The sequence below is a fragment of the Manacus candei genome, unplaced genomic scaffold, assembly GCF_025592945.1.
Source record: "Manacus candei isolate 608988 ecotype Guabito, Panama unplaced genomic scaffold, ASM2559294v1 h1tg000034l, whole genome shotgun sequence".
NCBI classification, from domain to species: Eukaryota; Metazoa; Chordata; class Aves; order Passeriformes; family Pipridae; genus Manacus; species Manacus candei.
Genome location: NW_026138082.1, coordinates 6,690,642 through 6,713,808, shown reverse-complemented (window position 1 = coordinate 6,713,808; position 23,167 = coordinate 6,690,642). Strand labels below are relative to the sequence as shown.

At 45.9% G+C, this 23,167-nt stretch overlaps 1 protein-coding gene across 1 annotated transcript; it reads left to right on the top strand.

Moving 5' to 3' along the window:
* The first annotated feature begins 11,493 nt into the window (after positions 1 to 11,493).
* On the top strand, positions 11,494 to 22,784 carry HEY2 (hes related family bHLH transcription factor with YRPW motif 2). Its single transcript, XM_051792268.1, has 5 exons — positions 11,494 to 11,698; positions 12,858 to 12,936; positions 13,044 to 13,127; positions 15,726 to 15,807; positions 20,610 to 22,784. The coding sequence occupies exons 1-5, from the start codon at positions 11,616 to 11,618 to the stop codon at positions 21,287 to 21,289; spliced, it is 1,008 nt and encodes a 335-aa protein (XP_051648228.1). The 5' UTR covers positions 11,494 to 11,615; the 3' UTR covers positions 21,290 to 22,784.
* Positions 22,785 to 23,167: the final 383 nt, after the last annotated feature.

Here is a 23,167-nt window from a genome sequence, read left to right as displayed (position 1 = left end):
TAAGCACTAGTTATTTAGTTAATTAATGGTTAATTAAGTGATTAATAACTAGGCTATGTGATAGTGCTAATATAGAAGTCAATGAAAATGTTCCTGATATTATTAACATATCAGAGGTATTTGGATAAGGCATTGTGTGGTCTACTCCAGCCTATTGAGTATAAAATAGCAGCAGATCAGCAACGCCATTATTTCAGAGCAAGTGTTTATCACTCCCTATGCTGTTTGAGTTATAATACCTCTCACAAAAGATATTTGAACATGGATTTAGTGGACAAGATACTAATTGATGTAGGAAAAGAGATGTCATTGGTGCATTTTCTCATCTGTTACAATTTTGAATATGATGTAGAGTTATATGAGGAAATATCAAAATGTATTTCTAAAAGTTAGTCATCTGCTGGAATGTGTTCTGCTAAGATGTTTTCTTTTGTTCCTTAGATGACCCTTTGAAATACTTGCCTAGTCATTTTGCCAGCAACCATGAAACCCCAGCAAAACATCAGAAGTCCAGCCAACCCAGGACTGGAAAACTGGCTACACTGAAAATTAACTCAACAGGTTCTTCCATTGTTTTTGAAGGGCTTACGTTTTTCTCCACTAAAAGACTTATCCCATGCAGGCACATGTGAAAAAAGAGTCATGATGGGAAAGCAAATGCTCTCTATGCCCATGGGGAAGGCAAGAAGCAGGTGTGTGGACAAAGGTGTGCTGTTGACACATGTACTTTGCACTACCCCTGATCCCAGCAATGAAATTCTGTTGTCTTTCTACATAGAGTAATCATCCTCTCTAGATATTTCCTGTACTGACTCTGATCCCTGTACAAGGCATGCGCTGAACTGCAACTTGAATAAGAAGGCAAGGATAGCACGAAACAGGCAAGGGAGGGAAACAAGTCCCATTCTCCCTGAGCTTTCCAAGTGGGCTAAATGGCCTGTCTGTGTCTCTGACGTGACAGCAGCTGGCTGCACCATGAGGATTTATTCCCCTGGTACCTATGCAGGCCTGCTCCACAAGTGCATGGCTGTTTCACCAGCTGAACTACAGTGGCCACTTCATACACTTGATGTGCCAAAAATACTCTGTGCCCCCCTGTTCACTGGAACGTACCCCAATTTCTCACGATTCACCTTGCACCTTGGGCTGTGTTTCCTGAGCTCTCCAGGTTGCTTTCTGTCATGCTCATGTTCTTATTGCTATTGTCAGATCTTCTAAATTTTAAATCAATTTATATACTCTATTTATCATCACTCCAGTAGTCTCCTTACTTCCCATTTAAGATCGATACAGAAGAAATCAATGGACTAAACAACAATTCTCTCAGACACTCCTCTCCAGATCACAAAGCATTGCTGGCACCTCCTCTTTATAGATAGTCTGTTAGCTGTCTTTCTCTCTTTACTGTAGTGTTTTTATCTGAAATAATTTTGATTAGCAGAAAGTTTCGATTCCTGGAGAAAATCTGCATGGAAGAGTGGTCCTGAAAATCTAACTATGTATTACTTGTGGTATTGTGCTATTTTATGTTTTGCTGCATGGAACAAATGAAATGTTGTTTTGTTAATAACACAAGTGATGGACTTCAGATGATCCCATGGACTTACAGAGCACAAGGACTCTGGCCCTTCTGTAACCACAGCAAAAGTCTCACTCTATATTGAAACTGTGCCCTGAGCCCTGCAGGGTACCCATTGTGTGGGTACTAACCAAATTAAGATAGGAAGGTACTTGGCAACAGCCTCCAGCAGGGCATTTACTCTGCATGACACTCCCCTCTCCTTACATAATACCAGCAAGAAGATTTTCCCTGGTTCTCCTGACTGTCAGACTCCCTCACACAGTAGGAAGGTTTGGGCTCTTTGGCAGCTGAGGTAGTAAAGCAGCAGGGAGGTTTCTGTAGCTCATCCCACTTACCTCCATCTTCCCTGACAGAGCTCCAACTTGGAATTCCCCTATCAGGGAAGAAAAATTCCCCCTGATTGCAGGAATCCAAATCTCCCTCAGAGATGGATGGGTGATGGAGTCCAAGTGCCACTGCTCTGATATGTCACCTCACAAAGAAAACCTCATGCATGCTGAAGTACCTCAGTGTGGGGCTTCCAGCCAGCAGGAGCTCCAGGGCTGACAGCTTAGGGACATGGACATACCTGGTAACCCTAGGGGCACTCAGGGTTTACAGCACCTAAGCTTAGGCCCAGAAACAATTTAAATGTAATACAGGAGATAAACTAGCAGCACTATTGTAATATAACTTGGAAAATACTGGAGCTAGTCTGTGCTGGGGAGCACCTGCTGAGCCTGGACAATCAGTATGGTGAGTCTGAGCAGATGTCACAAACAACCCTCATGTTGGGAGCCCCGAACAATCACTGCTAACCCTGAGAGTACCTGAAAAATCCACCAAAGTGCATCAGAGACTGTGCAAGCACAGGAACGGGGAAGGCAGATAAGTCTGACTTGAGCAAACTACCAGAAGAAGTTAGGAGAGAATATGGTAAGGGAAAAGGCAGGGGTGAGGGAGAGCTGGGGAAAAGCCTGGATAGTGAAGGCAGGGTATTTCAGGCAGAGTAGGAATGAGCGATCCAGAAGGAGTGACAGGAACTGTTAACCAGGAGGATGAACTGAACAGCTTTTCTAAAAGCCCAGAAGCTAAGAGAGGAGGTATGCTTGGGAAGCCAAGCAGGAGCCTGAACAGAATTTAGTCTACCTAGCAGAAAAGTCAGATTATTCTCTGGTTTTGTAGGAAGATCTGATATCTGCATTTGGAGTCAACCTTCACATATAAGCAAACAAAAGGGCAGAGAAGGCACCAGCACTATATGCCCTTTCTCATCAAGACTGGAAGAACTGGTTCCCTCAGCCTTATTCAAGAAAGCAGAGAAGACAAGAGACAAGAAGGAAGAAGAGTTCAGTGTTGACTTTGTAAAGGGCAAAGATGGGAGAAGGACACAGAAATAGAGAGAGTCTATCAAAAAAGGTACTATGTAAAAGGTACTCTGTGACTAGGAAATCATTGCTAGAAATTGGGATCTGCAACCTGCAGTCCAAAGACATCAGTAGGCTCTTCCCAGTGATGGAGCTGGCAAAGAGGAAGGGAGAATGTCTCATGAAGAGCAGTAGAAAATAAAGCAACAATCAGAAAGGAAGCTAAGAAGCAAGACTTGCAGAAGGCCAGGGCAGCTTCCAAGCAGGAGCAATGGCCCAAAAGAAGAGAAAGTTCCAGAGACCTGAGCTTTGGCTCAGAAAATAAAGCTAAAATATTCAGTTAAAAAAAGCATTCCATGGTTAAAAACAATAAAACAGTGGCTAAGCTGGGGGCTGGAGGGAGGAAACATGAAAGAACAGCACTTGGTTTATCCTTAACACCAGAATAAAAACACCCAAGGACCTCATGGTGTGTTGGCAGGAAGAGTGTCCATTTGCTGTGGTTCTAGAAGGGTCACAGAACCACAGAAAGGATAAGGTTGGAAGGGACCACTGCATGTCATCTATTCCAACCCCCCGGCTCAGGCAGGGTCCCCTAGCACGTGTTACTCTAGAATTGCATCCAGATAGCTTTTGAATATATCTAGGAGAGGAGATTCCCAGGCTGAAGGCCTGAGAAAGTGCTGCTAGCCAACCCAGGTCCTGCAATGGAACTCAAAAAAGGAACAGCATGGGTACATGCTCCTTGCAAAGGTGAGCACCAAGACCCACACAGAACTATCAAGCACCAAAAGCAAATTGCTCTCGCAGTAATTGTAAATGTGCTTTGGTTAACATCTGCCATAAGAAATGAAACACAAGAAAACAACTTACCAAGCAAAAAAAAGCATTTAGAATTTTGGAAAGCTTTCAGTCTGCACAGAATTTCATCCCTTGTACCACAAAGAACAATGAACACTTTTTTAGTCACTGACAATTAGTTTGACACGTCCTCAGAGCTGCAGAGCTTTCCTCTCAAAGTCTGATCTCCTTCTGCTGCAATATGACATATTTATTTTCAACCGTGTGTAACAGAAAAAGTAAACCAAAAAAATTTACACAGAATAAAATTAATTGGAAAGATGTTAAAATAAAATAATACCAAAATAATATAATATTTTGAAGGAGAGAGAAAAGTTTATCACTACAAATCAAAAATACCTTGATAAAACTGTTTTCTTTTAGAAGTAAGAAGAAAATTGGAATTAGGCCCAGTTCCTACAGAGAGAGAGCTTCAATTTCTTTCTTGAAGCAAAATTCGTATCCAGTCAACACAGGGTTTTCCTGATTAGGCTCAGCAGGATCAAACATGATATTAACTAAAGAATCACAAAAATACTTGTTTAAGCACAGGCAGCCGTGCTGTGCCGTAAGACACAAGACTGAGCAGAACAGAACAGAAGCAACTTCTCTCTCTTGGACAATGGTTGGCAAAAAGGAACTTTCTGTAGTATAGATGAAAAGTTCTCTACATGAATACACATTCATGTTAGTATGTAAAATTTTCACTTTGGGGAAAAACAGTTTCTCCCTTTGGCTTAAAAACCTGATTGAAACTCTTCTGTGGGGTAAGACTCTGGCTCTTGACTTCATTTCTGCCTGTTTAATTTGGGTACAAATTTTACCAGTTGAGCACTCATTTTGACCCTACATGATTTATTTCAGAGACTTGGAAGATGTTTTCATTAATAATTTTCTTTTTCCAGAGATCATAACTTCTTCTACTGACAAGCAGATGTTTAGTGTGTCCTTTTACTTATCTAGCTTTGCAGGATCTGTAGTTTCAAAGTCCCTTCCAAGTGCCAATAATGACTGCTATTACTGAGGAAGTTTGCTAAAATACCATGGATCTATCCAAAATATCTGGGGTTGCTTATTTTTATTATATGCACAGTCTATATGCAGGAGCATTTTTAGAGCACTAGGTGATGTGTTTTATTATTAACAGCTAGGTTTGAAGCCTGAAGATGACGCACTATTTTCCCTCATAAATAAATCTTGGCTAAAATCTTAGCATTGCCTTAAAATTGATTCCTTCCTAACTTTCCAGAAAGCATCTTTGTTTTTATCTTAAAAGAGTAACTAATAACAAAATGCAAATAATGACAATTCTCTGTTTTTTGGCAACCAAAAAGCATTAAAGAAGTCCCATTTGGAGTGAAAACATAACAGAAATACAGGAAAATGATGAAAAAAGCTGACTAGGAACAAGGAACTAAAAAAGAAAAATAGAATTCCTTTAGCTCAAAACCCACCAAGATTTTATTTAAAAATTCAAGGTCTCCATTTTCGACACAGGATGTGTTTATCTAGCCTTGCTTGCCGCACTTAGTAGTGAATTAAACCATGTTTCACCGCTGTGAAAATTTATTTAAACAGAAATGAGTTTCAATGAGAAAGCTGTGATTATGTGCTCATTTTTACAAGTACTCTATTTCCATTATAATAGGGTAGTTTTATTCTTGCTACAGGTCTATGGATTTTAATAGAGCTACCTCTAAAATAGATTAAAGTTCATAATTTGTGTTGTGCAGAAAACCGTGAGACTAAGTTCTGTATATTTTTGTGAGGTAATTAAGTGGCCTGATTTCCATTAATAAAGGAAGTGCCCTAGTTCCCATTAGCAGCATTGAAGCTGTTCATTAAGATGACTAAAGTTAGTGAGTTCTTAAATCTTGGCACATAGTCTTTGAAAAAAACACAGAGCCAAAGCCAAGGAGATGTTCCATGAAAGTTTAAAATGCACGGTGATGTCCTAATTCTCTACTGCTGCACGTCTTCTGTGGTCATGTACAGCTGGGTACAGTCCTCATAAAATATTACCAGGCAAGAATTTTGCACATGTGTAGAAAATCAGGACCTGACTTTTGCAGAACATATATGCTGAATATCAGGCAAAATGCTGTCATTACCAAGACCCTTCACACAATGATTTTAAACTGTTAGCAGGCAATTACTATTTCCATTTTATGGATAAGGGTCTAAAATAGAGGGACAAACAAGCTAGGCTAGATGGAAATGCCCAGGAAAATTAACAGAGTTAATTTTTAGAGTGGATTAGTTAAACCACAAACAATTCTATGTAGACATCCATTCAAAAACAAAGCTGCTTTTATTCTACTCAGTGTTATTTTATTCTGAAAGTGAATTAATTTAAATCAAATTGCAGCCAGTTCTGTTGTGAATAAGAGCATGCAAATTGAAGTTCAATACACTTTACAGACACTTTTAATTTACACCTTTTGTTAATTTAATTAATTGTCTTGAGTGCCTGAGCTCACATAGGAAGCGTGCCAAGGTGCAAAGAGTTAAGGATGAGACTCTCGACTGCAGGGCTTGGCCTCTCCAGCACCCCTTCCTTGGGGTGCTGTTTCATCACCCTTGTTATCACTAGAAAGTGGGAGCCAGAGGAAGTATTCCTGTTTTTCTGTATCACCTACAATCTAGTGACAGCTCTCAGGGAGAGCATTGCATGCATCGAATGGGAGGACTGGACAAACATGCAACACCTATTGACTAGGGGCCAGGAGGAAGCACTCGACCCAGAAGGGTGTATCCATTGACCTCTGTAGGCACCGAAAGCAGAGAAGCAGTGTGACACATTACAGGCGATGCAGAGTTATGTTTTCAGTGCTCAGCCTAAAAACCCGATAGACGACTTAACTACTTGACCAAGATCAGATTTTGGAGGTGTAGCTCAATGATAAACATTAAAAGTTGTTACTGAGAAAGGTCTATAAATACCCATCAAGTCTTCCTTCCTACTTTTGTTTTTATTCATCTCCAGCTTGAAATGTTAATTTATTATATCATGTCTTCGTGCCTTTTTTATCCTTCCCAAAACTGAAGTAAGCTGAAGTGATCTATTGGAGTGATTGCATCCATCTGAGGGCATTGCAGTTTTATCAGTATCTACGAGGTTATTGTACTACTGCACTAATCACCTGTGGATCAGTCCCTATGTAACCTATCGGCAAGAATCCTACAACCCAGCTAATAGTCAAATACTCTCCACAATGCAAATATGCATGGAATGCCATGCATCCACTTCCACCCATGTGCAGCCACTGTCTAGGCAAAGCCACATATTTTAAGGTGTCTTCACTTTTTTTGAGCATTATTTCCTTCAGCTTCATAACACATGGTTTCCTCAGTTGTCTGCTCTTACTTCAGTCTGTGCATCCCACCTTGGTATGAATGCGGCCAGAAATCATGTTAACCTTCTATTTACAATCACATTGGAGAAAAGAAAAAATCAAGAAGGATTTTTCTCGTTTTCCTGGCAGTTAGTGATGAGTCCAACAAACAAACAAAAATAACAGTGCCATCGTTCATAGTCCATGAACGCGAATTGTCTATCTCTATTGTTCTTAAGAGCTTCCTAATATGAGAAGGTAACTTAAAAGTAATAGAACAGTTATCCCTAAGAGGCTGCTTACCGAGTGAAGGAAATGGGATAGAAACGTTTGTTTAGAGGAAGAGGGGGTAAAGTATAAAACAAACAAACAAACAAAAAAACACGCTCTGAGACTTAAAGTCTGGGTGCCTTCCGTGTCCAGTAAAGACACTCGGGACAATCTTGAGTCCCTTTGAAGAGAGCTGCTGAGAAAATCTTCAGCTCCTTCAGGAGGACATGCACATTTTTAAAAGTCTTTAAACCCCCAGCTATTTAATCTTAAATGGCTCACAGCGACGTGTAAAAGGGGCAATCCTGAAACCTCGGGGAAAAGGAAGTTTCATTTTCGGGGACGGAGCAAACGAGAATTGCTTCTCTGCGGGAGCCAGCTCTATAGATGTATCCTGCTTTGCTTATTTCACTAGCCAATTCTGGAAGTGCCACCACAGCTCAGCCCCTGGCGGGGGGGCACCGACCCCACCGCGCCCCGGAGCGCCCACGGGGGCGCATTCCACCGCCGCCTCCAGGCCCCGCAGCCACACCGAATACCAAGTTTTCCAAGAGGAAAAACAAAAACAAAACAAAACAAAACAAAAACAACAAAACAAACAAAACCAAACAAAACCAAACAAACAAAAAACCAAACAAAAACCCCTACCAAACCAACCAAACAACAAAACCACAAGAAACCAAACCCGAGGGAGGGAGGGGGAGCTGCCTGACCTCCTCCCGCCGCCCCTCGGCCGGGACAGGAGCCCTGCAGGCCGGGTAGCCTCCGCGGAGCCGCTGCCCGCCCGCTGGCTGGGGCTGCCTCTCCCGGGAAAAAGCTGCTCGGGGAGCGAGGGTCTCCCTGCGTGAGAGCGGGGGCTGTCCCGGGGCCTCCAGGCCGGAGAGAGGCGGCGAGTCTGCCCGGCTTTTTCCCTTTGGAGGAAAAAGCACCGGGAAATGAAGAAAGACGCATTTCTCTGAGCTTCAAATGCGTGGCTGCCACCACGCATGCTGCTAGCAGAGTGCTGCTAGCAGAGCGGGCAATCCTGCCGCAGCAAATGCTCTGCAGGGCCACTGGAAAGGGATACGCGAGCCACACACCCGGGGCCAAAGCAAAACAAGAGGCTTCGCCCCGCGACGACGGCTCCCCGAGCGCGGAGAGCCCGCCGCAGCCCCAGCCCCACCCGTGAGTGGTGGTGCTGGTGCTGTCCCGGGGGGCCATGGGGTCCCCACGGAGCCCTTGTCTCCCGCAGAGCACCTGCTGCGGGGGGCAAGCCCGAGACCTGGAGGGGATGCAAAGGCCTGCCTTCCTCGCTGCGTCCTGGGAAAGCCCGTAATTCCTCCTCCAGGGAGCAGGTAGACCTCTTAAAAAAAATAAAAATTAATGTGGGTAAAATGAAAACAGGAGCTTGACGGAGGAAGGACTTCAGCGAGGCTGCCAGGAGGATTTAGTAGCCAGATCCACGACAAACGACGCTGACATAAACTCTACTAGGGGAGATAACCATAAGATAGCTCAAGTTTCTGTAGGAGAACAGCACGCGGGACTTGTGCCCCGGGGAAAAAAATATACCATTAAACAGTAGGAGCTATTTCCAGAGTGAGCAGAAATTACAAATCCAGCGGCACCGACGCGTGACATTAAAGATTTCTGTGCAAAACCCCGAGACAGCGCAGAAATGCCCCAACGTCCTCGGGTGATTCGCGTGCTTTAGAGGGGATTCAGACACCCACCCTCGAGCCTGTGGCCCCGTGTTTGTAGGCGCCTCTCGAGCAGCTGCAGCCCAGGCGGGGTAACATGGACTTTAACTCAGACCTACCAATCCTCGTCCCCCTCTGAAAGGCGATGTCTGCGGCCGGGCAGCATCTCCCGGCCGCTCCCGAAGCGCCCAGGAGAAGGGTCCCGGCCGGCGGCGGGAGCGGGCCCGGCTCCCGCAGGTCTCCCGTGTCGTCGCAGCACAGACAACGAAGGGAACTTTAGGATGGTTTTTTTGTTTATTTGGATTTTTAACAAATATTCTAGAAACCCTTTTTCGAACAATAAAACTGCTGAGCCCAATCCCAGATTTCTAAAGTGTTTCTGCTTCAAATTGCAGTCGGGCGCTGCAGGCTGCTCCTTTCCCGAAAGGTCCCAGTACTTTTTGGGGTTGTTTGTTCGCAGGGGTTGTTGGTTGGTTGGTTGGTTGGTTGGGGGGGGGGGGGTGTTTGTTTCTTTGGTTTTGGTTTGGTTTTGGTTTTTTTTTTTTAGTTCAGACCCCATCAAAGGGGCCATTGTGGGGAGTGCGTCCCAAGTTCCCGAGAGCTGTCTTCGCCATTCCCGCGGACGCTCGCTTCTGTTGTGTCTGAGCAGCCGCGGAGCTTTTAGTAACTCTGCAAACGCGGGCATGAAAAGGATGTCCCGGTAGGGCAATGAGGCATGAAATCCCGCTGTTCCTTTACATAGTAGCAACATCCACATGAAAGGGCAAACACCCGACGTGCCACCAAATGTAATTGCAGAGATGGCGGATGTTGGCGTAAAAAAGAGTTGGCGCCGGTTTCTCTTTCGCCACGGACCTTTCCCACATGCACACCCGCGAACGAACCAAACCACCTGCACCTTCCGTGGGATTTAACTGAGTGGAAAACTGAGTCATTGGCACTGTTGGCTGCTAAATATAAGGCAGCTGGGACAAACTTCACTGGCGAGCAGAAGCGGCCTCGGCCCCGCGCCGGGAAGGTACTCGCTCCTTCAGGCCCGCCGAGCTCGCAGCCTGTCCCGAAAGGAAAGCTGAAGCCCTCAAACCCTTCTTTCCTCCCTACTCGACTCGCCGATCCTCTCTCCCTCGGGACATAGCAACATCGTGTTGTCGCCGCCTGAAAACCCGGCGCCACGGTGAGGGTCGCGGCTCCACGCCGGCCCGAAAGAGAGGCGACCCCTCGCCACTTTATCATTTTGCGGCGATGCCGCTAATTGCTTCCCGTGTCTCTCCCCGGCAGGTGCTGCCGCAGCGCTCCCCGGAGTCCGGGACGGGCAGCCGCAACCTTGGGCAGCCAGCTGGGGTGGCGAGGGGGCTGCTGCCGCGACTCGGTGCCTGGCAGGGGCAGCCCGCCCCTCGCCGCCCCGCCTGGCCGCTAGCCGGCAAGTTCTCGGGGCTGCTGAGCGGTTGCGGCTCCGTGCGCCCTGAGAGCCGGGATAACGCGGCGGTGTCCGAGCTGGTGCCGAACCCTCCTCGCCCCGCCCCGCTCTCTCTCGGCCAGCGTCCCGGCAGCAGGGGTGGGAGAAAAATGTTCCCAGGAAGGTGGCGAAGGGGACGGAGGGGGGAACAGGCAGAGGGACGGGCACCAAAGTCGAAGGATTACATTTCTGCGGAGAACATACCACTCCGAATGTGTTTTGTCAGGAACCCGGAATTTGAAAACACAAACAAACGGTGTGGGGAAATCCCAAACAAAAGCAAAATAAAACCCTCTTGCTACAGATCCTCCGGTAAGCGAGACGCTAAACTTCCTCCAAGTTGTTCCCAGAAGGGATTATCGCCGTGCTTGGCTCCCGGCCCTGCAAGCGCCCGCTACCCCTCGGCGCACCCGCGGAGCCCGGAGGGACGGGGCAGCCAGGGCCGCTCGCCCGAACGGGCGAGATTTATACCTTTGCCGAGATTGGAAAACTCTCCAACCCGAGCTCATGTGCCCGCTAAGACAACCCACAGCACCCCATCAGAGCGGTCAGAGCTGCTCGCCACCGCCTGGGGCTCTGGAGTACGGGGCGGGGGGCTGATCCGGCTCCTATCTTAGGGGCCAGGGGGAACAAGGTCTTCCCAAATGCCTGCTGAGACACGGACAGCGGGGCCGCCTCCTGCCTCCCCTCCTCCTCCGACGGTATGGGAGGGCTGGGAGCCTGACAGCGCTTCTTTCTCCCGGAGGGAGAGTTCCGAGGATACCCAGGGCCTCGCGCCGCCCCTTCCCGGCCCTGTGCCGGTGGCATCTCCGCGGCTCCGCTCTCCGCCTGCTGTGATCCGAGGGCGGTCAGGCCCCCGCTGGGCGACCGCTCGCTCCTCCACACGGCTCCGCGCCCCGGCGGTGGGCGGCCCCCTCCCGTCACCCTCGGCAGGGCGGGCCTTGCCGGGGGCGGGCCGTCGGGCTTGAGGCTGTGCCGCGGCGTGGGAAAGCGCCTCAGAGAGGATTTGCTCTGCTGGTGGTGCGGTGCTGTGCTGGAGCCCCCCCCCGGATTTATTTATCTCTGCCCCCGCCCCGGCTAGAAGCTGCGCCGCGCCCTGTGCTCACGATGAAGCGACCTTGCGAGGAAACTACCTCAGACAGCGACATGGACGAGACTATAGACGTGGGGAGTGAGAACAACTACTCGGGGTAAGTGGGGCACCCCTGGGACCGCCGCCTCCGCCGGTGGCACGGGCCGGGGTGCGCCCCGGGATGGGGCAGGGTGGGCGGGAATGCCGGCCACCCCGTCGGGGGAGGTGGTGGCCCCCTGAGGGGAGAGCGGGGTGCTGTTGTGTCCCCCCCGGTTAGCTGGCAGCTCGTTCTTAGCCCACCGAAAATTAGCCCCGCAATCTGACTGCCCGAGCCTGGAAATTACGTGAAGCACTCAAGTAGCTTGTGAGCCGTTCGTTAGCTCCGCTTAATTTGCCATTTTCAATCAGATCTTTTCCAAAATCGATCCTGAGCAGGCCGAACAACCTGGGGGAATCTGCGCCAGTGGAAAACGATCTGCGGAAAGTAAGCAGGGATCCACAGCAGTTGAACTTCAGCAAACCCGCCGTGCAAGCCGAGGGCGAGCAGTGGTGTTTGCCCAGGCAGGGCTGGGCTGGGCTTGCTGGGCGCACGGTGAGGGGCTTTAGGGCTGGTCCTGCCAATTTAGAGGCTCATGTACCGGACCTCCGTCTCATGCGCATCAGTAGCCAAATGAGTGTTAAAGGCTAGTGGGTTTTTTTCACTCGCTTATGATAAAATAAAAGCCTTTTCGTACTCGTGGGTAGTATAGGTTTAAAAGTGGATTTTGAATTCTGCTCCCGATGCCGAACGATGCAACAGACCCGGGCTGGGTAACTGGCATCGTACTTGAGCATCTATTGACTTGCATAGCAATAGGCAGGAACGTCAAAACCCAGCAGGCCTGGCAGAGGTTGTGTCATAGTGTACATGCACTTACCACTTCTGTTGGCATTTAGAGATGGTTCACCTGGGTTAGGGCTCCGTTCTTCAGCCTGTACGGCCTTTAGAGGCAAAGGGATTTATATGCAAAGAAAATTAAAGCCACTGTGCTGGACGGTGAATTGTCTCCGGGAAAGGACTTCATTTCCAATAGAATGTTCTGTCAATTCAAAATATATGCTGAGGCAGTCAAAACTGAAATCTCTTTCTCTTTAAAAATACTGTGCAATAAAAGGAGTGTTTTCTAGGCATTGAAAATGGCATGAGGGGGACTGCACACATAATATGGTGACCTTAGGTGTCTTCAAAGAGTTTTGTCAAGTTGTGCAACACCTGACATACTTTTATTGTTCCACAGGCAAAGTAATAGTTCTGTCATTCGATCAAATTCACCGACAACGACATCTCAGATCATGGCCAGAAAGAAAAGAAGAGGGGTATGTTGCATTTAATTGTTTTCGTATCTGACAATTTGCATGTGTGCTGTGCTTTTGACCTCCAACACTTTTTATAAACTTAATGTGTTTTGTTTTTTTGGGAATAGATTATAGAGAAAAGGCGCCGTGATCGTATAAATAACAGTTTATCAGAGCTGAGGCGGCTTGTGCCAACTGCTTTTGAAAAACAAGTAAGCCCTTTTTTTTTTTTTTAAATTCTATATCTCATCTGGCAATGCTAGTTCTCTTGTAAATCTCATTAAAATAATACTGTATGTGTCCTGATCTGGCACAAAGCAGGCATTTCAATAAAATGCTTTGTTGTGGCAAAACTATTAGAAACATAATTCATTATAAGGCTGAGAAACATTTCCATTCTTTGGCTTGTTTTTCCCTTAAGGGTAACTGTGTTCATGTTGCCTCTGTTCTTTCAATGAATTCCAGTAGTGGCTTTGTTGAAAATGTGCTTTACTGCGTATTTTTAAAAAAAACTACACAAACACGACATAACTCTCCCAAACCTGTATGTAAATTATCCTTCTGTTTAAATCTTTAAATATGATCTCCTTTGCCCCTACTTTAAGAAACCTTTATTTTTAAATCTTATCATTGCAAACTAATCAGTCCAGTTTCCTTAGAAGGGAACAGACAGTCTGGATTATTCACATTTTAAAATAACTCCTTAGAACCAGAGGTTCTAGGAGGTGGAATAGGCCCATGTTTTGTGGGCTAGTGAAGTCAGTGATATATTCAGACTTTCAGTGAGAAAGTATTGAGCAGGAAAACTGTAAGGATCCAGCTAACTTTGGCCCGACTCTGTGGTCATGAAATTTTAGACCAAAATCTTAGAATATAATCTGTTCTTTTAAAAAAAGGCTTTTTGTTTTTGCCAGTAAAATTAATTTTTTTTCAATATCTTGATTTTTATTTTTTGGGCTTTGATTTAATATTTAGTCTTGTTCCTGTTTTTCTGTATGTGTCCGAAGATCTATGGATGTGTGCAATTGACACCGTGTTTCAATAAAAAGGAAACATCTGAAAATAAATAACCTGACTTCCTTGTAGTAGTAAAATAAAAAAACCCAGAAAATAAAAATCTGAGAGCAGGACTGGGAAGTGCTGGATGCCAGTGGTAACTACGTGGCAAACACTGCACCGTATTAGGCCTGTTCCATCCCTGGCCTGAACAAAAAAGCTGGCTAAAACTGAATTTAAGTATTGGTGAGAGCATCACTTGTGTCACCTGCAATATGATTTTAGTAACTGGTAGTTGTCACTGTGCCCTTGCATTGGTACTGGCAAAACAGCGACAGAGATATTTTCAGCTAGATAAACAGGGGCAAGAGACAACAGTTGTTTGTCCCATTTTATTGTTTATTTCTTGAAAACCACAAACATTATAAAACAAGTCCTAGAAGAGGCTTTGGAAATTACCCAGCGCCATGCAGTTTTTAGCTATTAGTCACTCTCGCTGAGACAGCTTGTACTGTGTCTATGGAAAAGATGAAGTCTGAGAAAACTGCAGGATGTAGTTACATGTAAAATGGGGAATTCTGACCAAAAATTAACACGCACACCAACCTTTGTATGAGCAAAGCATTGAAAGCAATAAGCAGATTGAAAAAAAATGCATTGGTGTAAAAATGAGCACGCGCTGTATTTGGATCAGAAAATCCCACCATTTTTCTGCAATATGCCAAGGACAAAGTCATCAGTCCTTTTCCAGCTCCTTGACATTCAGCTCACTGGAGTTTCCAAGCTCGAGGTTTAGTTTCGCTTCCGCCTCCTTCCCTTCCCAAATCACAGCGCCGCTCTCGAGACCATAGCAGAGATGGGTGCTGTGGAGGAGGGCGTAAACCTTCCCTAATTCGCACACGTGCCAGCTGGGTGAAGCTGAGTGAGACAGTGAGGTGGCCCAGATGATAACTAAGAGAAAGAAATTTGCTTGCAGGATGCGATCCACCGATATCTGCGGCTTGTTTTAGCTGATGCCAAGGGATGATCTCTTCCTGGGAAATAACATTTGTGTTGTCTGGGAGTGCTCCAGATATTGAAAGGAATGCTACCAGGCAAAATAGTTTTATTTATATATTAATACTACCTTTTGAATTGTATTTTGTACTTTTTCAGTACCTGTTGTAGCTCTGTGAGCCACCCCTAGTATCAGAAAAGATTTTTATTGACAGAGGAGCTACACCCTTGCTTTTTCACAGTACTTAGTCCTTACAACTAGGTCTCTCACTAACTTAAAATACTGTGGACTGTGTAGCTGTTTTTTCAGTTGAGAATAAGAATTAAATATTCAGCAGCCAAATAAGGTGCTGAAAAGGAACAGGTGATTAAGAGAGGGACAGTGCTGGGTATGTGTCCGCAGGGACATCTACCGGTAATAGCACAGAAGGTAACGTGTCAGCAGGATCTTCATTAATGACCATACGGACCCATCTTGTCAGCTCTCCATTTGTGTTTGTCATTAAAAAGAAGTCCGGGAAGTTACATATTTCTCTCATTTCATAAAGATGTCATCCTACAATACCTTCAAGGCTGGAGCTACACTGAGCTACAGCCCTAATAAAGCAAAATTCTGCTGCTACTTATGTCACTAGATAGGAGATGGCATTAGTTCTTAGACAAAGTCTGGAAAGCAGATGCTCACGAAAGAATTAAGATGAAAATGTCCTAATGATAGGGGAAATTGAAACCATAAGGCTGAGCTCAGTGGAAAGTATATCAAATTAAAGTTTCTAGTACCCGTAAGCCTTTATTTATATGTTTCTCTTATCTCAAAGGGATCTGCCAAATTAGAAAAAGCGGAAATACTGCAAATGACAGTGGATCATCTGAAGATGCTGCAGGCGACAGGAGGTAAAGGTAAGGAGCCAATGATTTCTTTTTTAATATTTGGGGAAATCTCAGCAAAAAAAAAAGTGCTTTGAGGAGCTGTGATAGGCGTTTCCAGATTAAAGGAGTGGAAATCAATGCTAATGGCAGGATTGAACTCGTGGGAAAGAACTACTGGGACAAAAGAAGCACTTGACCCTGGGCTTGTGTTTGCTTTCATAACACTGTGGGAGTAAAGGCTTCATTCACAGGCAGCCCAGTCAGAGATTTGTTTGGGGTTTCCAAAGAGCACTGAAATCTGCACAGGGAGACAAAACAAATACACAAACACCAAACATAAACAGAAGGTTTGTGGCAACAATTGTATAGCACAAAACCGATGCTAAACCTCATTATCCAGCAGCTATACCGAAGGAAGTGGATGGAGAAGAACTTTATTTTTAAATATTTTCTTTGTTCTGGAAAGACTTTTCAGTGCCAGGTTAGACCGTCTCATTCACCAGAACAAAACCCAGTCTTGCTCCATACAGCTCCAGGTATCTGATAAAGCAGACAGGCAGGAGGCTAGCTGTGCTCTCTGCACTCATATTTCTATGCCACGTCTGTGTGTCAGAGGCCTGGGTAGCTCCCTGTTAATGGGTGCTGGTGTGAAACAGTGGCTGCACCGGCTGACCCGCTAGATCAGCCGACTGCCAGGAGTTGAGCATACCTCGCTTGTGCAAGCTGACAGTCCTGAAGCTGGAGGCCAAATGATTTCAGCCACCCACGAGGTGTTCTGTGTAGTCATGATTTTGGAACTTATTTGGAGCGAAAAACTTGCTGGCGTCCACGTCCCATGCCATCAACTGTGATCATTGTTCAAATTGTGGTAATGAAAACCAGCTGATTCTTCATTCACCCACTATGCCATATAGGTAAAGGCTAGAAAAGAAGCTGCTGCTTCTTTCTTCCTTTTTTTGATTAAAGTTTTTAGCGCATGATTGAATTACTGCTTCTTTCCGTACCTTGCAGCAATTACAAAACTCAACTTAGAACCAGTGCATGCATAACAACAGATGGCTATAGGAAAGCACGTTGAAGGCTGGTGGTCTGTTAATTGTGAAAATTAACAGCAAGCTGATGTATGTTTTTTCTACATGTTAAGGAGTTTCTTCTAGGAGTCCATTTAAGCTTAAACTTTATGGGTGACTCATTCAGTGAGAGATGAAAGGAATATTATTGCCTACCAGCTAACAGACATGCCTCTGGATTCCTTGGAAAATGTGCAAAATTAAAAAAAGAAATTAATGTATATGTATAGAAAGTCCTTGAGGAAAGCACTGTTTAGTTGGTAAAGCTACACACTTGGAAGTTATGAAACACCAGAATTGATCATGCTTGTGCAATCTGGACTTGGATGCTCTGCGTGTGTGCGTGAAGGTGCCGTCTCTAATTGCGTGGTAGCGTTCCACAAGCTCTGTCTCACTCAGTGCACAGAGCAAACAGCACTGTCTGCTGAGGGAAGTGGTGGCTGTTTCACTTCATCCTCCCTGTGTGACGTGTGGTTCAGCTATCCCAGCCTGACCCCCACTTCACATGGCACGTTTTTCCTCTGAGGAGCTGAAGCAGCTCCCACCCCTCCAGTGTTGGCAACAACAGCAAGAGGGCCAGGAGGTGAACCCAGTCAGAGGCCTAATTTAACAGGAAGCTTCCTTTCCCTGCTTCTCCACCCAAAAAAAGTATATGGGGGATTTTTTTATAACTGGGTCAGTTGGCTCAGCTAGTGAGGGTGGGAGCCGTGAGACAGAGAGAGGTGTTGGCGGAGGCCCAGCCTCTGGCTGCTACTAGACAAGCTGGATGCTGTTAGCAGTCCCAGGTTCTGTGGTCTGGTCTCTTCCTTGGTCAGCCACTAGTGCTATGCGTCTTCTGCCCAGGCTAATTCTGGCACACCTGTAGCAGTGCAGGGAAGGATGAAGTGTTGGAGTGTGAGGAGAAGTGATGCAGGCTGATTTCTGCAGCTGCCTCTCACACTATGGTCCATAGTGGATGGCCCATCCATGTAATACCTGATTGCTTCACAAATACTACAACTTCGTCTTCTCCTTCTGTCCTGCAGATAAGAGTAATCTCACTGCATGAATTAAGAAACTGTAAGAAAAAGAGGTTTGAGAATTAGTACTGGGCAAAGTTTAAGCCTGCTTTCCTGCTTACTTAATATTTTACTTTGAAGCTTAAGTAACAGTTTTAAATATAACTTCTTTGGATGTTTTTAAAGTAGATGTGTGTTTTTTTTGAAAGTGTAGTTATTCCCACTTCATAATTCATCTTGTGAACAGAAGTTTTTTGTATCAGCAAAAAAGTCAGTTTCATCATTTTTCCCATGGACAAAAGCAATTATTGCAGAAATGGGTCCTGATACCCTTATTCTCCCTCGCATTAAGGGCTGGGGAGAATTTCTCATCCTCCTCCTCATGCAGAAAGGAGGACACCCAGGATGAGGAATGCATTGGGCTCGGCAAGTCAGGATGGTGTCCGCCACTCTCAGCACACTGAGCCTGAGGTGGGCATAGTGGAAGGAAACTGAGTGTGGCTTCTGACCCTTCTCTGCTTTTCTGAGCTGCCAGGGTGGGCAGGCAGATGTCTCTGAGGACCTGTGCAGACTGCACGTTTCCGCCGCCCTGACGCGGGTGCGGGCAGTGGTCTCTTGTTCACGTTGAGTTATTATTTTGGCCTAGGGCCAGGGCTTTTTGCTGACAGTGCAAGCATGCACGGGGAGGAGTGATTTGTCAACAGTGAGTTGCTTGCTGAGACCTCAGTGTGGTTTTATTGCAGATTCACTGCAAATTTAGCTTGAGTGACTGATATCTGGGTCAGTAGCATGGGTTTGTGTAGCTCAAATGACCTGTGCCCTGTGTGCAGCGCAGATGGGTTACCAGGACAGCTGAAGTAAAACCAAGACTTCCCATTTGCTACAAAACACTGGCATGTACGCGTGTAGGTGGTGGTGGAGGATGTTCTTGGGTTTTGGAAGGAAACGAGAAAGAATATTTTTAAGTCCCTCTCAGAGGGGGGAAGCCAGAGAAGGGGAAACCTGGAAAAGATAATCATCAAAATATAATGGAGTCTGGGAGTCCCAGCTCTCATCTACCCTCTGTTTTTGTGTCTCGGCCACCATAGGAGACTGAAAGGGAGCCAGGATCACCAGGGCTTTGGGATGGCTCGTCACAGAGCCAGCAGCTCAGACTCAGAGGAAGCTGGTGACAATCACATCCCCCACATCTCCTCCGGTCCAGAAGGAGGGACAGAGGGAGGCTGGGAAGCCCTGGCTTGAGCCGAGTGCTCTCAGGACTCCCAGGCTGGCTGACTTGTGGCCAGAGCTGGGAAGCGGTTTTGGCTCTGCGTCAGCCCCTCTGAAGCTGCTGGAGGTCCTGGAGCCTCCAGCCTGGCTGACTGGCACCCGAGAAGGTACCCTCCTATCTCCCCACTGCTGGCATGCCTGGTCTTTGTTTCTCAGGATTTCACTCAAACTGAGGCATTTCCACAGATCATTTGGTTGCAGTGGACCTAGCAGGAGAAAAGCTTTGAGAAATTAGTGCTTGCTGACAGGAGTCCTTGGCCCCTCGTGCTCGCTGATCTGCTGGCCGAGCCAGAGTTTCTCTCGGGTTCAGATGAGTGAGATGGCCTGCAGCAAAAGTGCCATTGTGATTTGGCAAGAAGGGGTGTATAGTTGGGCACGCAGTGATGGAAACGCTCCTCTCTAGCTTGCAAATTTATAGAAGTGAAAAAAGCCATCTAAGGTGCTAGTGCTTTTCAGAAAGGCAGAGATTATTTCATGACAGAGTACAAGGTATTACTGCCACGTTCCTCCATAATAAGGGCACTTGATCTTTATATACGGACACACATCGTTGTCATGCATACCTAAAAATTCTCATTGAATGCAAGTGGAAAAACACCACGCCAGCTTGGGAGTGAATAGGATATTATTCCCCCAAGGAGACTACATTTAAACTAAAATAGGAAAATTGCAAAAACTGGAATAGGTTTTTTTGGTTGAAGAGCTGCAACTTAAACACAAGATTTTATGCTATACCCTTTTAGAAAGAGCGTATCATTTCATGTGCATTTAATAAGACGTTTGTTTTTTTCAAATGCTTTTTTGTCCTGGGCCTGTGAGGCTCCAGTTGCTGTTTGTTGAAATACCTCATGGGCCATATGACTGTCAGTCTTCCATCTCCAAATTAGCAATGGCATTACATAAAACGTTTTCTCAGTAAAGCTTTTTATTGTGTGTGTGCAGAGTCATCACAAGATGTTTTTAGTTTGTAGTTAAGTAACACCGTATGTCATATTGTCTTAATGACTCTCTGAAGTAGATGGGACCCCGGCAGTTACAACAACTATCTCACAATGTCAAGAAATAGTTTGAAGCATTCGGATGAATGCCAGTGTAGGGAAGAAAAGGCAGGGTAGTACATGCAAGCTCTCTGATCTCCAGCCTGTTTCTTTGTGTGGATAAGCATCTCATTCACACATACAGGATCAACACTGCACTGCTGCAGCTTGCAGAGGAATTTCAGGAAAGGCGTCATGTATCTTTTTAAGTGTCTTATGGACTTAGTTCTTTTCATGTGTATATTGTCTGCATAAACAACTGCAGCCTATTGCATTACAGGGATGGTGACAGAGATCGTTTACAGATCAGAGAACCAACTTCTCATATTCCACATCTTAACCCATAAATGGCAAATGGGTGATGGGGCAGCTGAGCCAGGACTGGCTGGGCTGTTTCACCTAGTATTGGCTGGGAAGCCAGCTCCACACTCAACACATCTTTTGCCCTCCCCTTGCAGGTTATTTTGATGCTCATTCCCTGGCCATGGATTTCATGAGCATCGGCTTCCGAGAGTGCTTGACAGAAGTCGCAAGGTACTTGACTTCAGTGGAAGGTCTCGACACATCTGACCCCCTGCGTGTTAGACTCGTGTCTCACCTGAGCACCTGTGCATCTCAGAGGGAAGCTGCTGCCATGACCTCCTCCATGGCCCACCACCACCACCCCTTGCATCCTCACCACTGGGCAGCTGCATTTCACCACCTCCCAGCCGCTTTGCTGCAGCCAAATGGACTCCACGCCTCCGATGCCACCCCATGCAGACTCTCCTCAGATGTGCCCCCCCATGGTTCCGCCCTGCTCACGGCCACCTTCGCCCACACCGATGCCGCCCTCAGAGTTCCCTCCGCTGGCAGCATTGCTCCCTGTGTCCCTCCTCTCTCTACCTCCCTCTTGTCCCTCTCAGCTACTGTTCATGCTGCAGCAGCAGCAGCTACAGCTGCTGCCCAGAGCTTCCCCCTCTCCTTCACTGGCACCTTCCCCATGCTTCCCCCCAGCGCGGCTGCCGCTGCCGTAGCTGCGGCAACAGCCATCACCCCTCCGCTGGCTGTATCAGCCACTGCCAGCCCCCAGCAGGCCGGCAGTGGAGGCAGCACAAAATCGTACCGACCCTGGGGGACTGAAGTTGGAGCATTTTAAGTCCCCCCCTCTGTCCTCCCAGTCCAGCTCCCTCCTCTCCCTCAGCACACGCACATGTGCTCAACCCACGTGCCCACACACACCCCCCGCACATGGGCCTCTGGGACTTGGTGTGTCCTTCCTGCTCAGGATGCCCGGGTGGCCGCCTTCACCCAAAGGGCCTGAGAGGTGCCGGCAAGTCCACTGAAGAATGGCACAGTTATCTTCCTCACTGGGGTGCTGGAGAGGTCATGCACCTTGAGGGACCAGCAATGGCTTTCATAACAGTGTGACCATATCGGCATGTAGAGGTTTCCTGTGAAATACTTAGGAATATGTAGACATTAGAACTAATAATTCTCCAGCTATGCATCCTTGTTTGGCAGAGAGTGAGGGATTGTATCTACCAGGTCTACTCAGGCTAGAAAAAGAGTTTAAGTTTCATAAGTGCCTGACATTGAAAAAATAATAAATAAATATATGTATGTGTGTGTGTTCTGCTAAAAGAAATAACATTGCACAGGTATAGAAATGGTATGGGGGACAGGCAAAATTCTGCATTCAACTTCAGAACTCGGATACATTTCCAGGGCAGAGCGTGCTCTTGAAGGGGAGAAGGCTTTTTAGCCAAAAGATTGCCCAGGAAGAATGTTCAATTTGACAGGCCTAGTTGTCACTTCCTTAGTTCACTTTCTTTGTACAGACTTGCTAAATTGTGACGTCTAGCATAGCACTGGCAAAAGCAATTATCTTATCAGTGCTGGGATTAATAAACGTTTCAGCGCTGCCTGTGAGCCCTGAGGCACCCATTTTTATGGCTTAAACATGGTGCTAGCTCTATCTGCACAAACAGTGAATTTGTCATGCACCCTGAAGTAACCACCTATTTAAAGTGTGCACACTTGGATACAGTTGATTCATGCCAATACAAGAGACTCAGTGTTATAAGAGTTCAATTTAACTTATTTAGCTGTATTTGGACATTTACTTTTAGCTGATTCCGTGTAAGATCCCTCTCCTTTTCACTATCAGTTTCTGGGAGAATGATCGCTCTGGGTATGAATGAAGTTATGGTAGGGACAATTTTTAAATTGGCTATTAACATGCCAACATTGTAATGTGGGTTTGATTCCAAACCAAAATGAATGTATTAAATCGATATAAATTATTTTGTCAATACCCAGATAACTAGTGCTGCATAAAATGGTTTGCTTTCATTTTCTATTACAGTGACTTAAAATAACATAAGTATTTTAATACATCCAGTCAAGAAGTAGAGATTTTATGTAAAAAAAAAAAATAATAAAAATAAAGCACAGCATGTATTATTATGCACTTGATTTCTCTGCTGTGTGGAGAAAGCAATAAGCATTGAGAATGTTAAACATTATGCAAAATATACTTTAAAATATTTGTTTTAAAAATACTGTACCTACTCGGTCTTTTATGCATTACCTTGTTAACCTTTTTCTATGCAAAAGTCTTTACATATCACTAATTAAACGAAGTCCTTTTTGACTGCGTTTTATGGATGATTTGTTGCAGTTTTTGTTTGTTTTTGAGGAATACTCATGGACTCACAATTGTTTTCTGCCACTGGTAACAAGCCTGTTGGCTGCTCTGTACTCTTCTGCTCCCCTTGTTCAGCCAGGAAGCCTGTCTCATACAGTGTGCACTGGAATAGGCAGGAAAAAGCAGCAGTAAAACAGCACTGGTTTTCAGGCTTGTAAACTGGTTCTGCACTGACAGTGTGCTTAATGATGCAAACCTATCCGTCCATCCTGGAGAGCCCCAAAAATCATTGGGGTTTTTAGGTTCAGCTTTCCTTCAGATCCATACTAAGGGTTTAGAAGGCAAAAAGTTTAATTGACATCATTAAATACACAGAATGAGAGGACG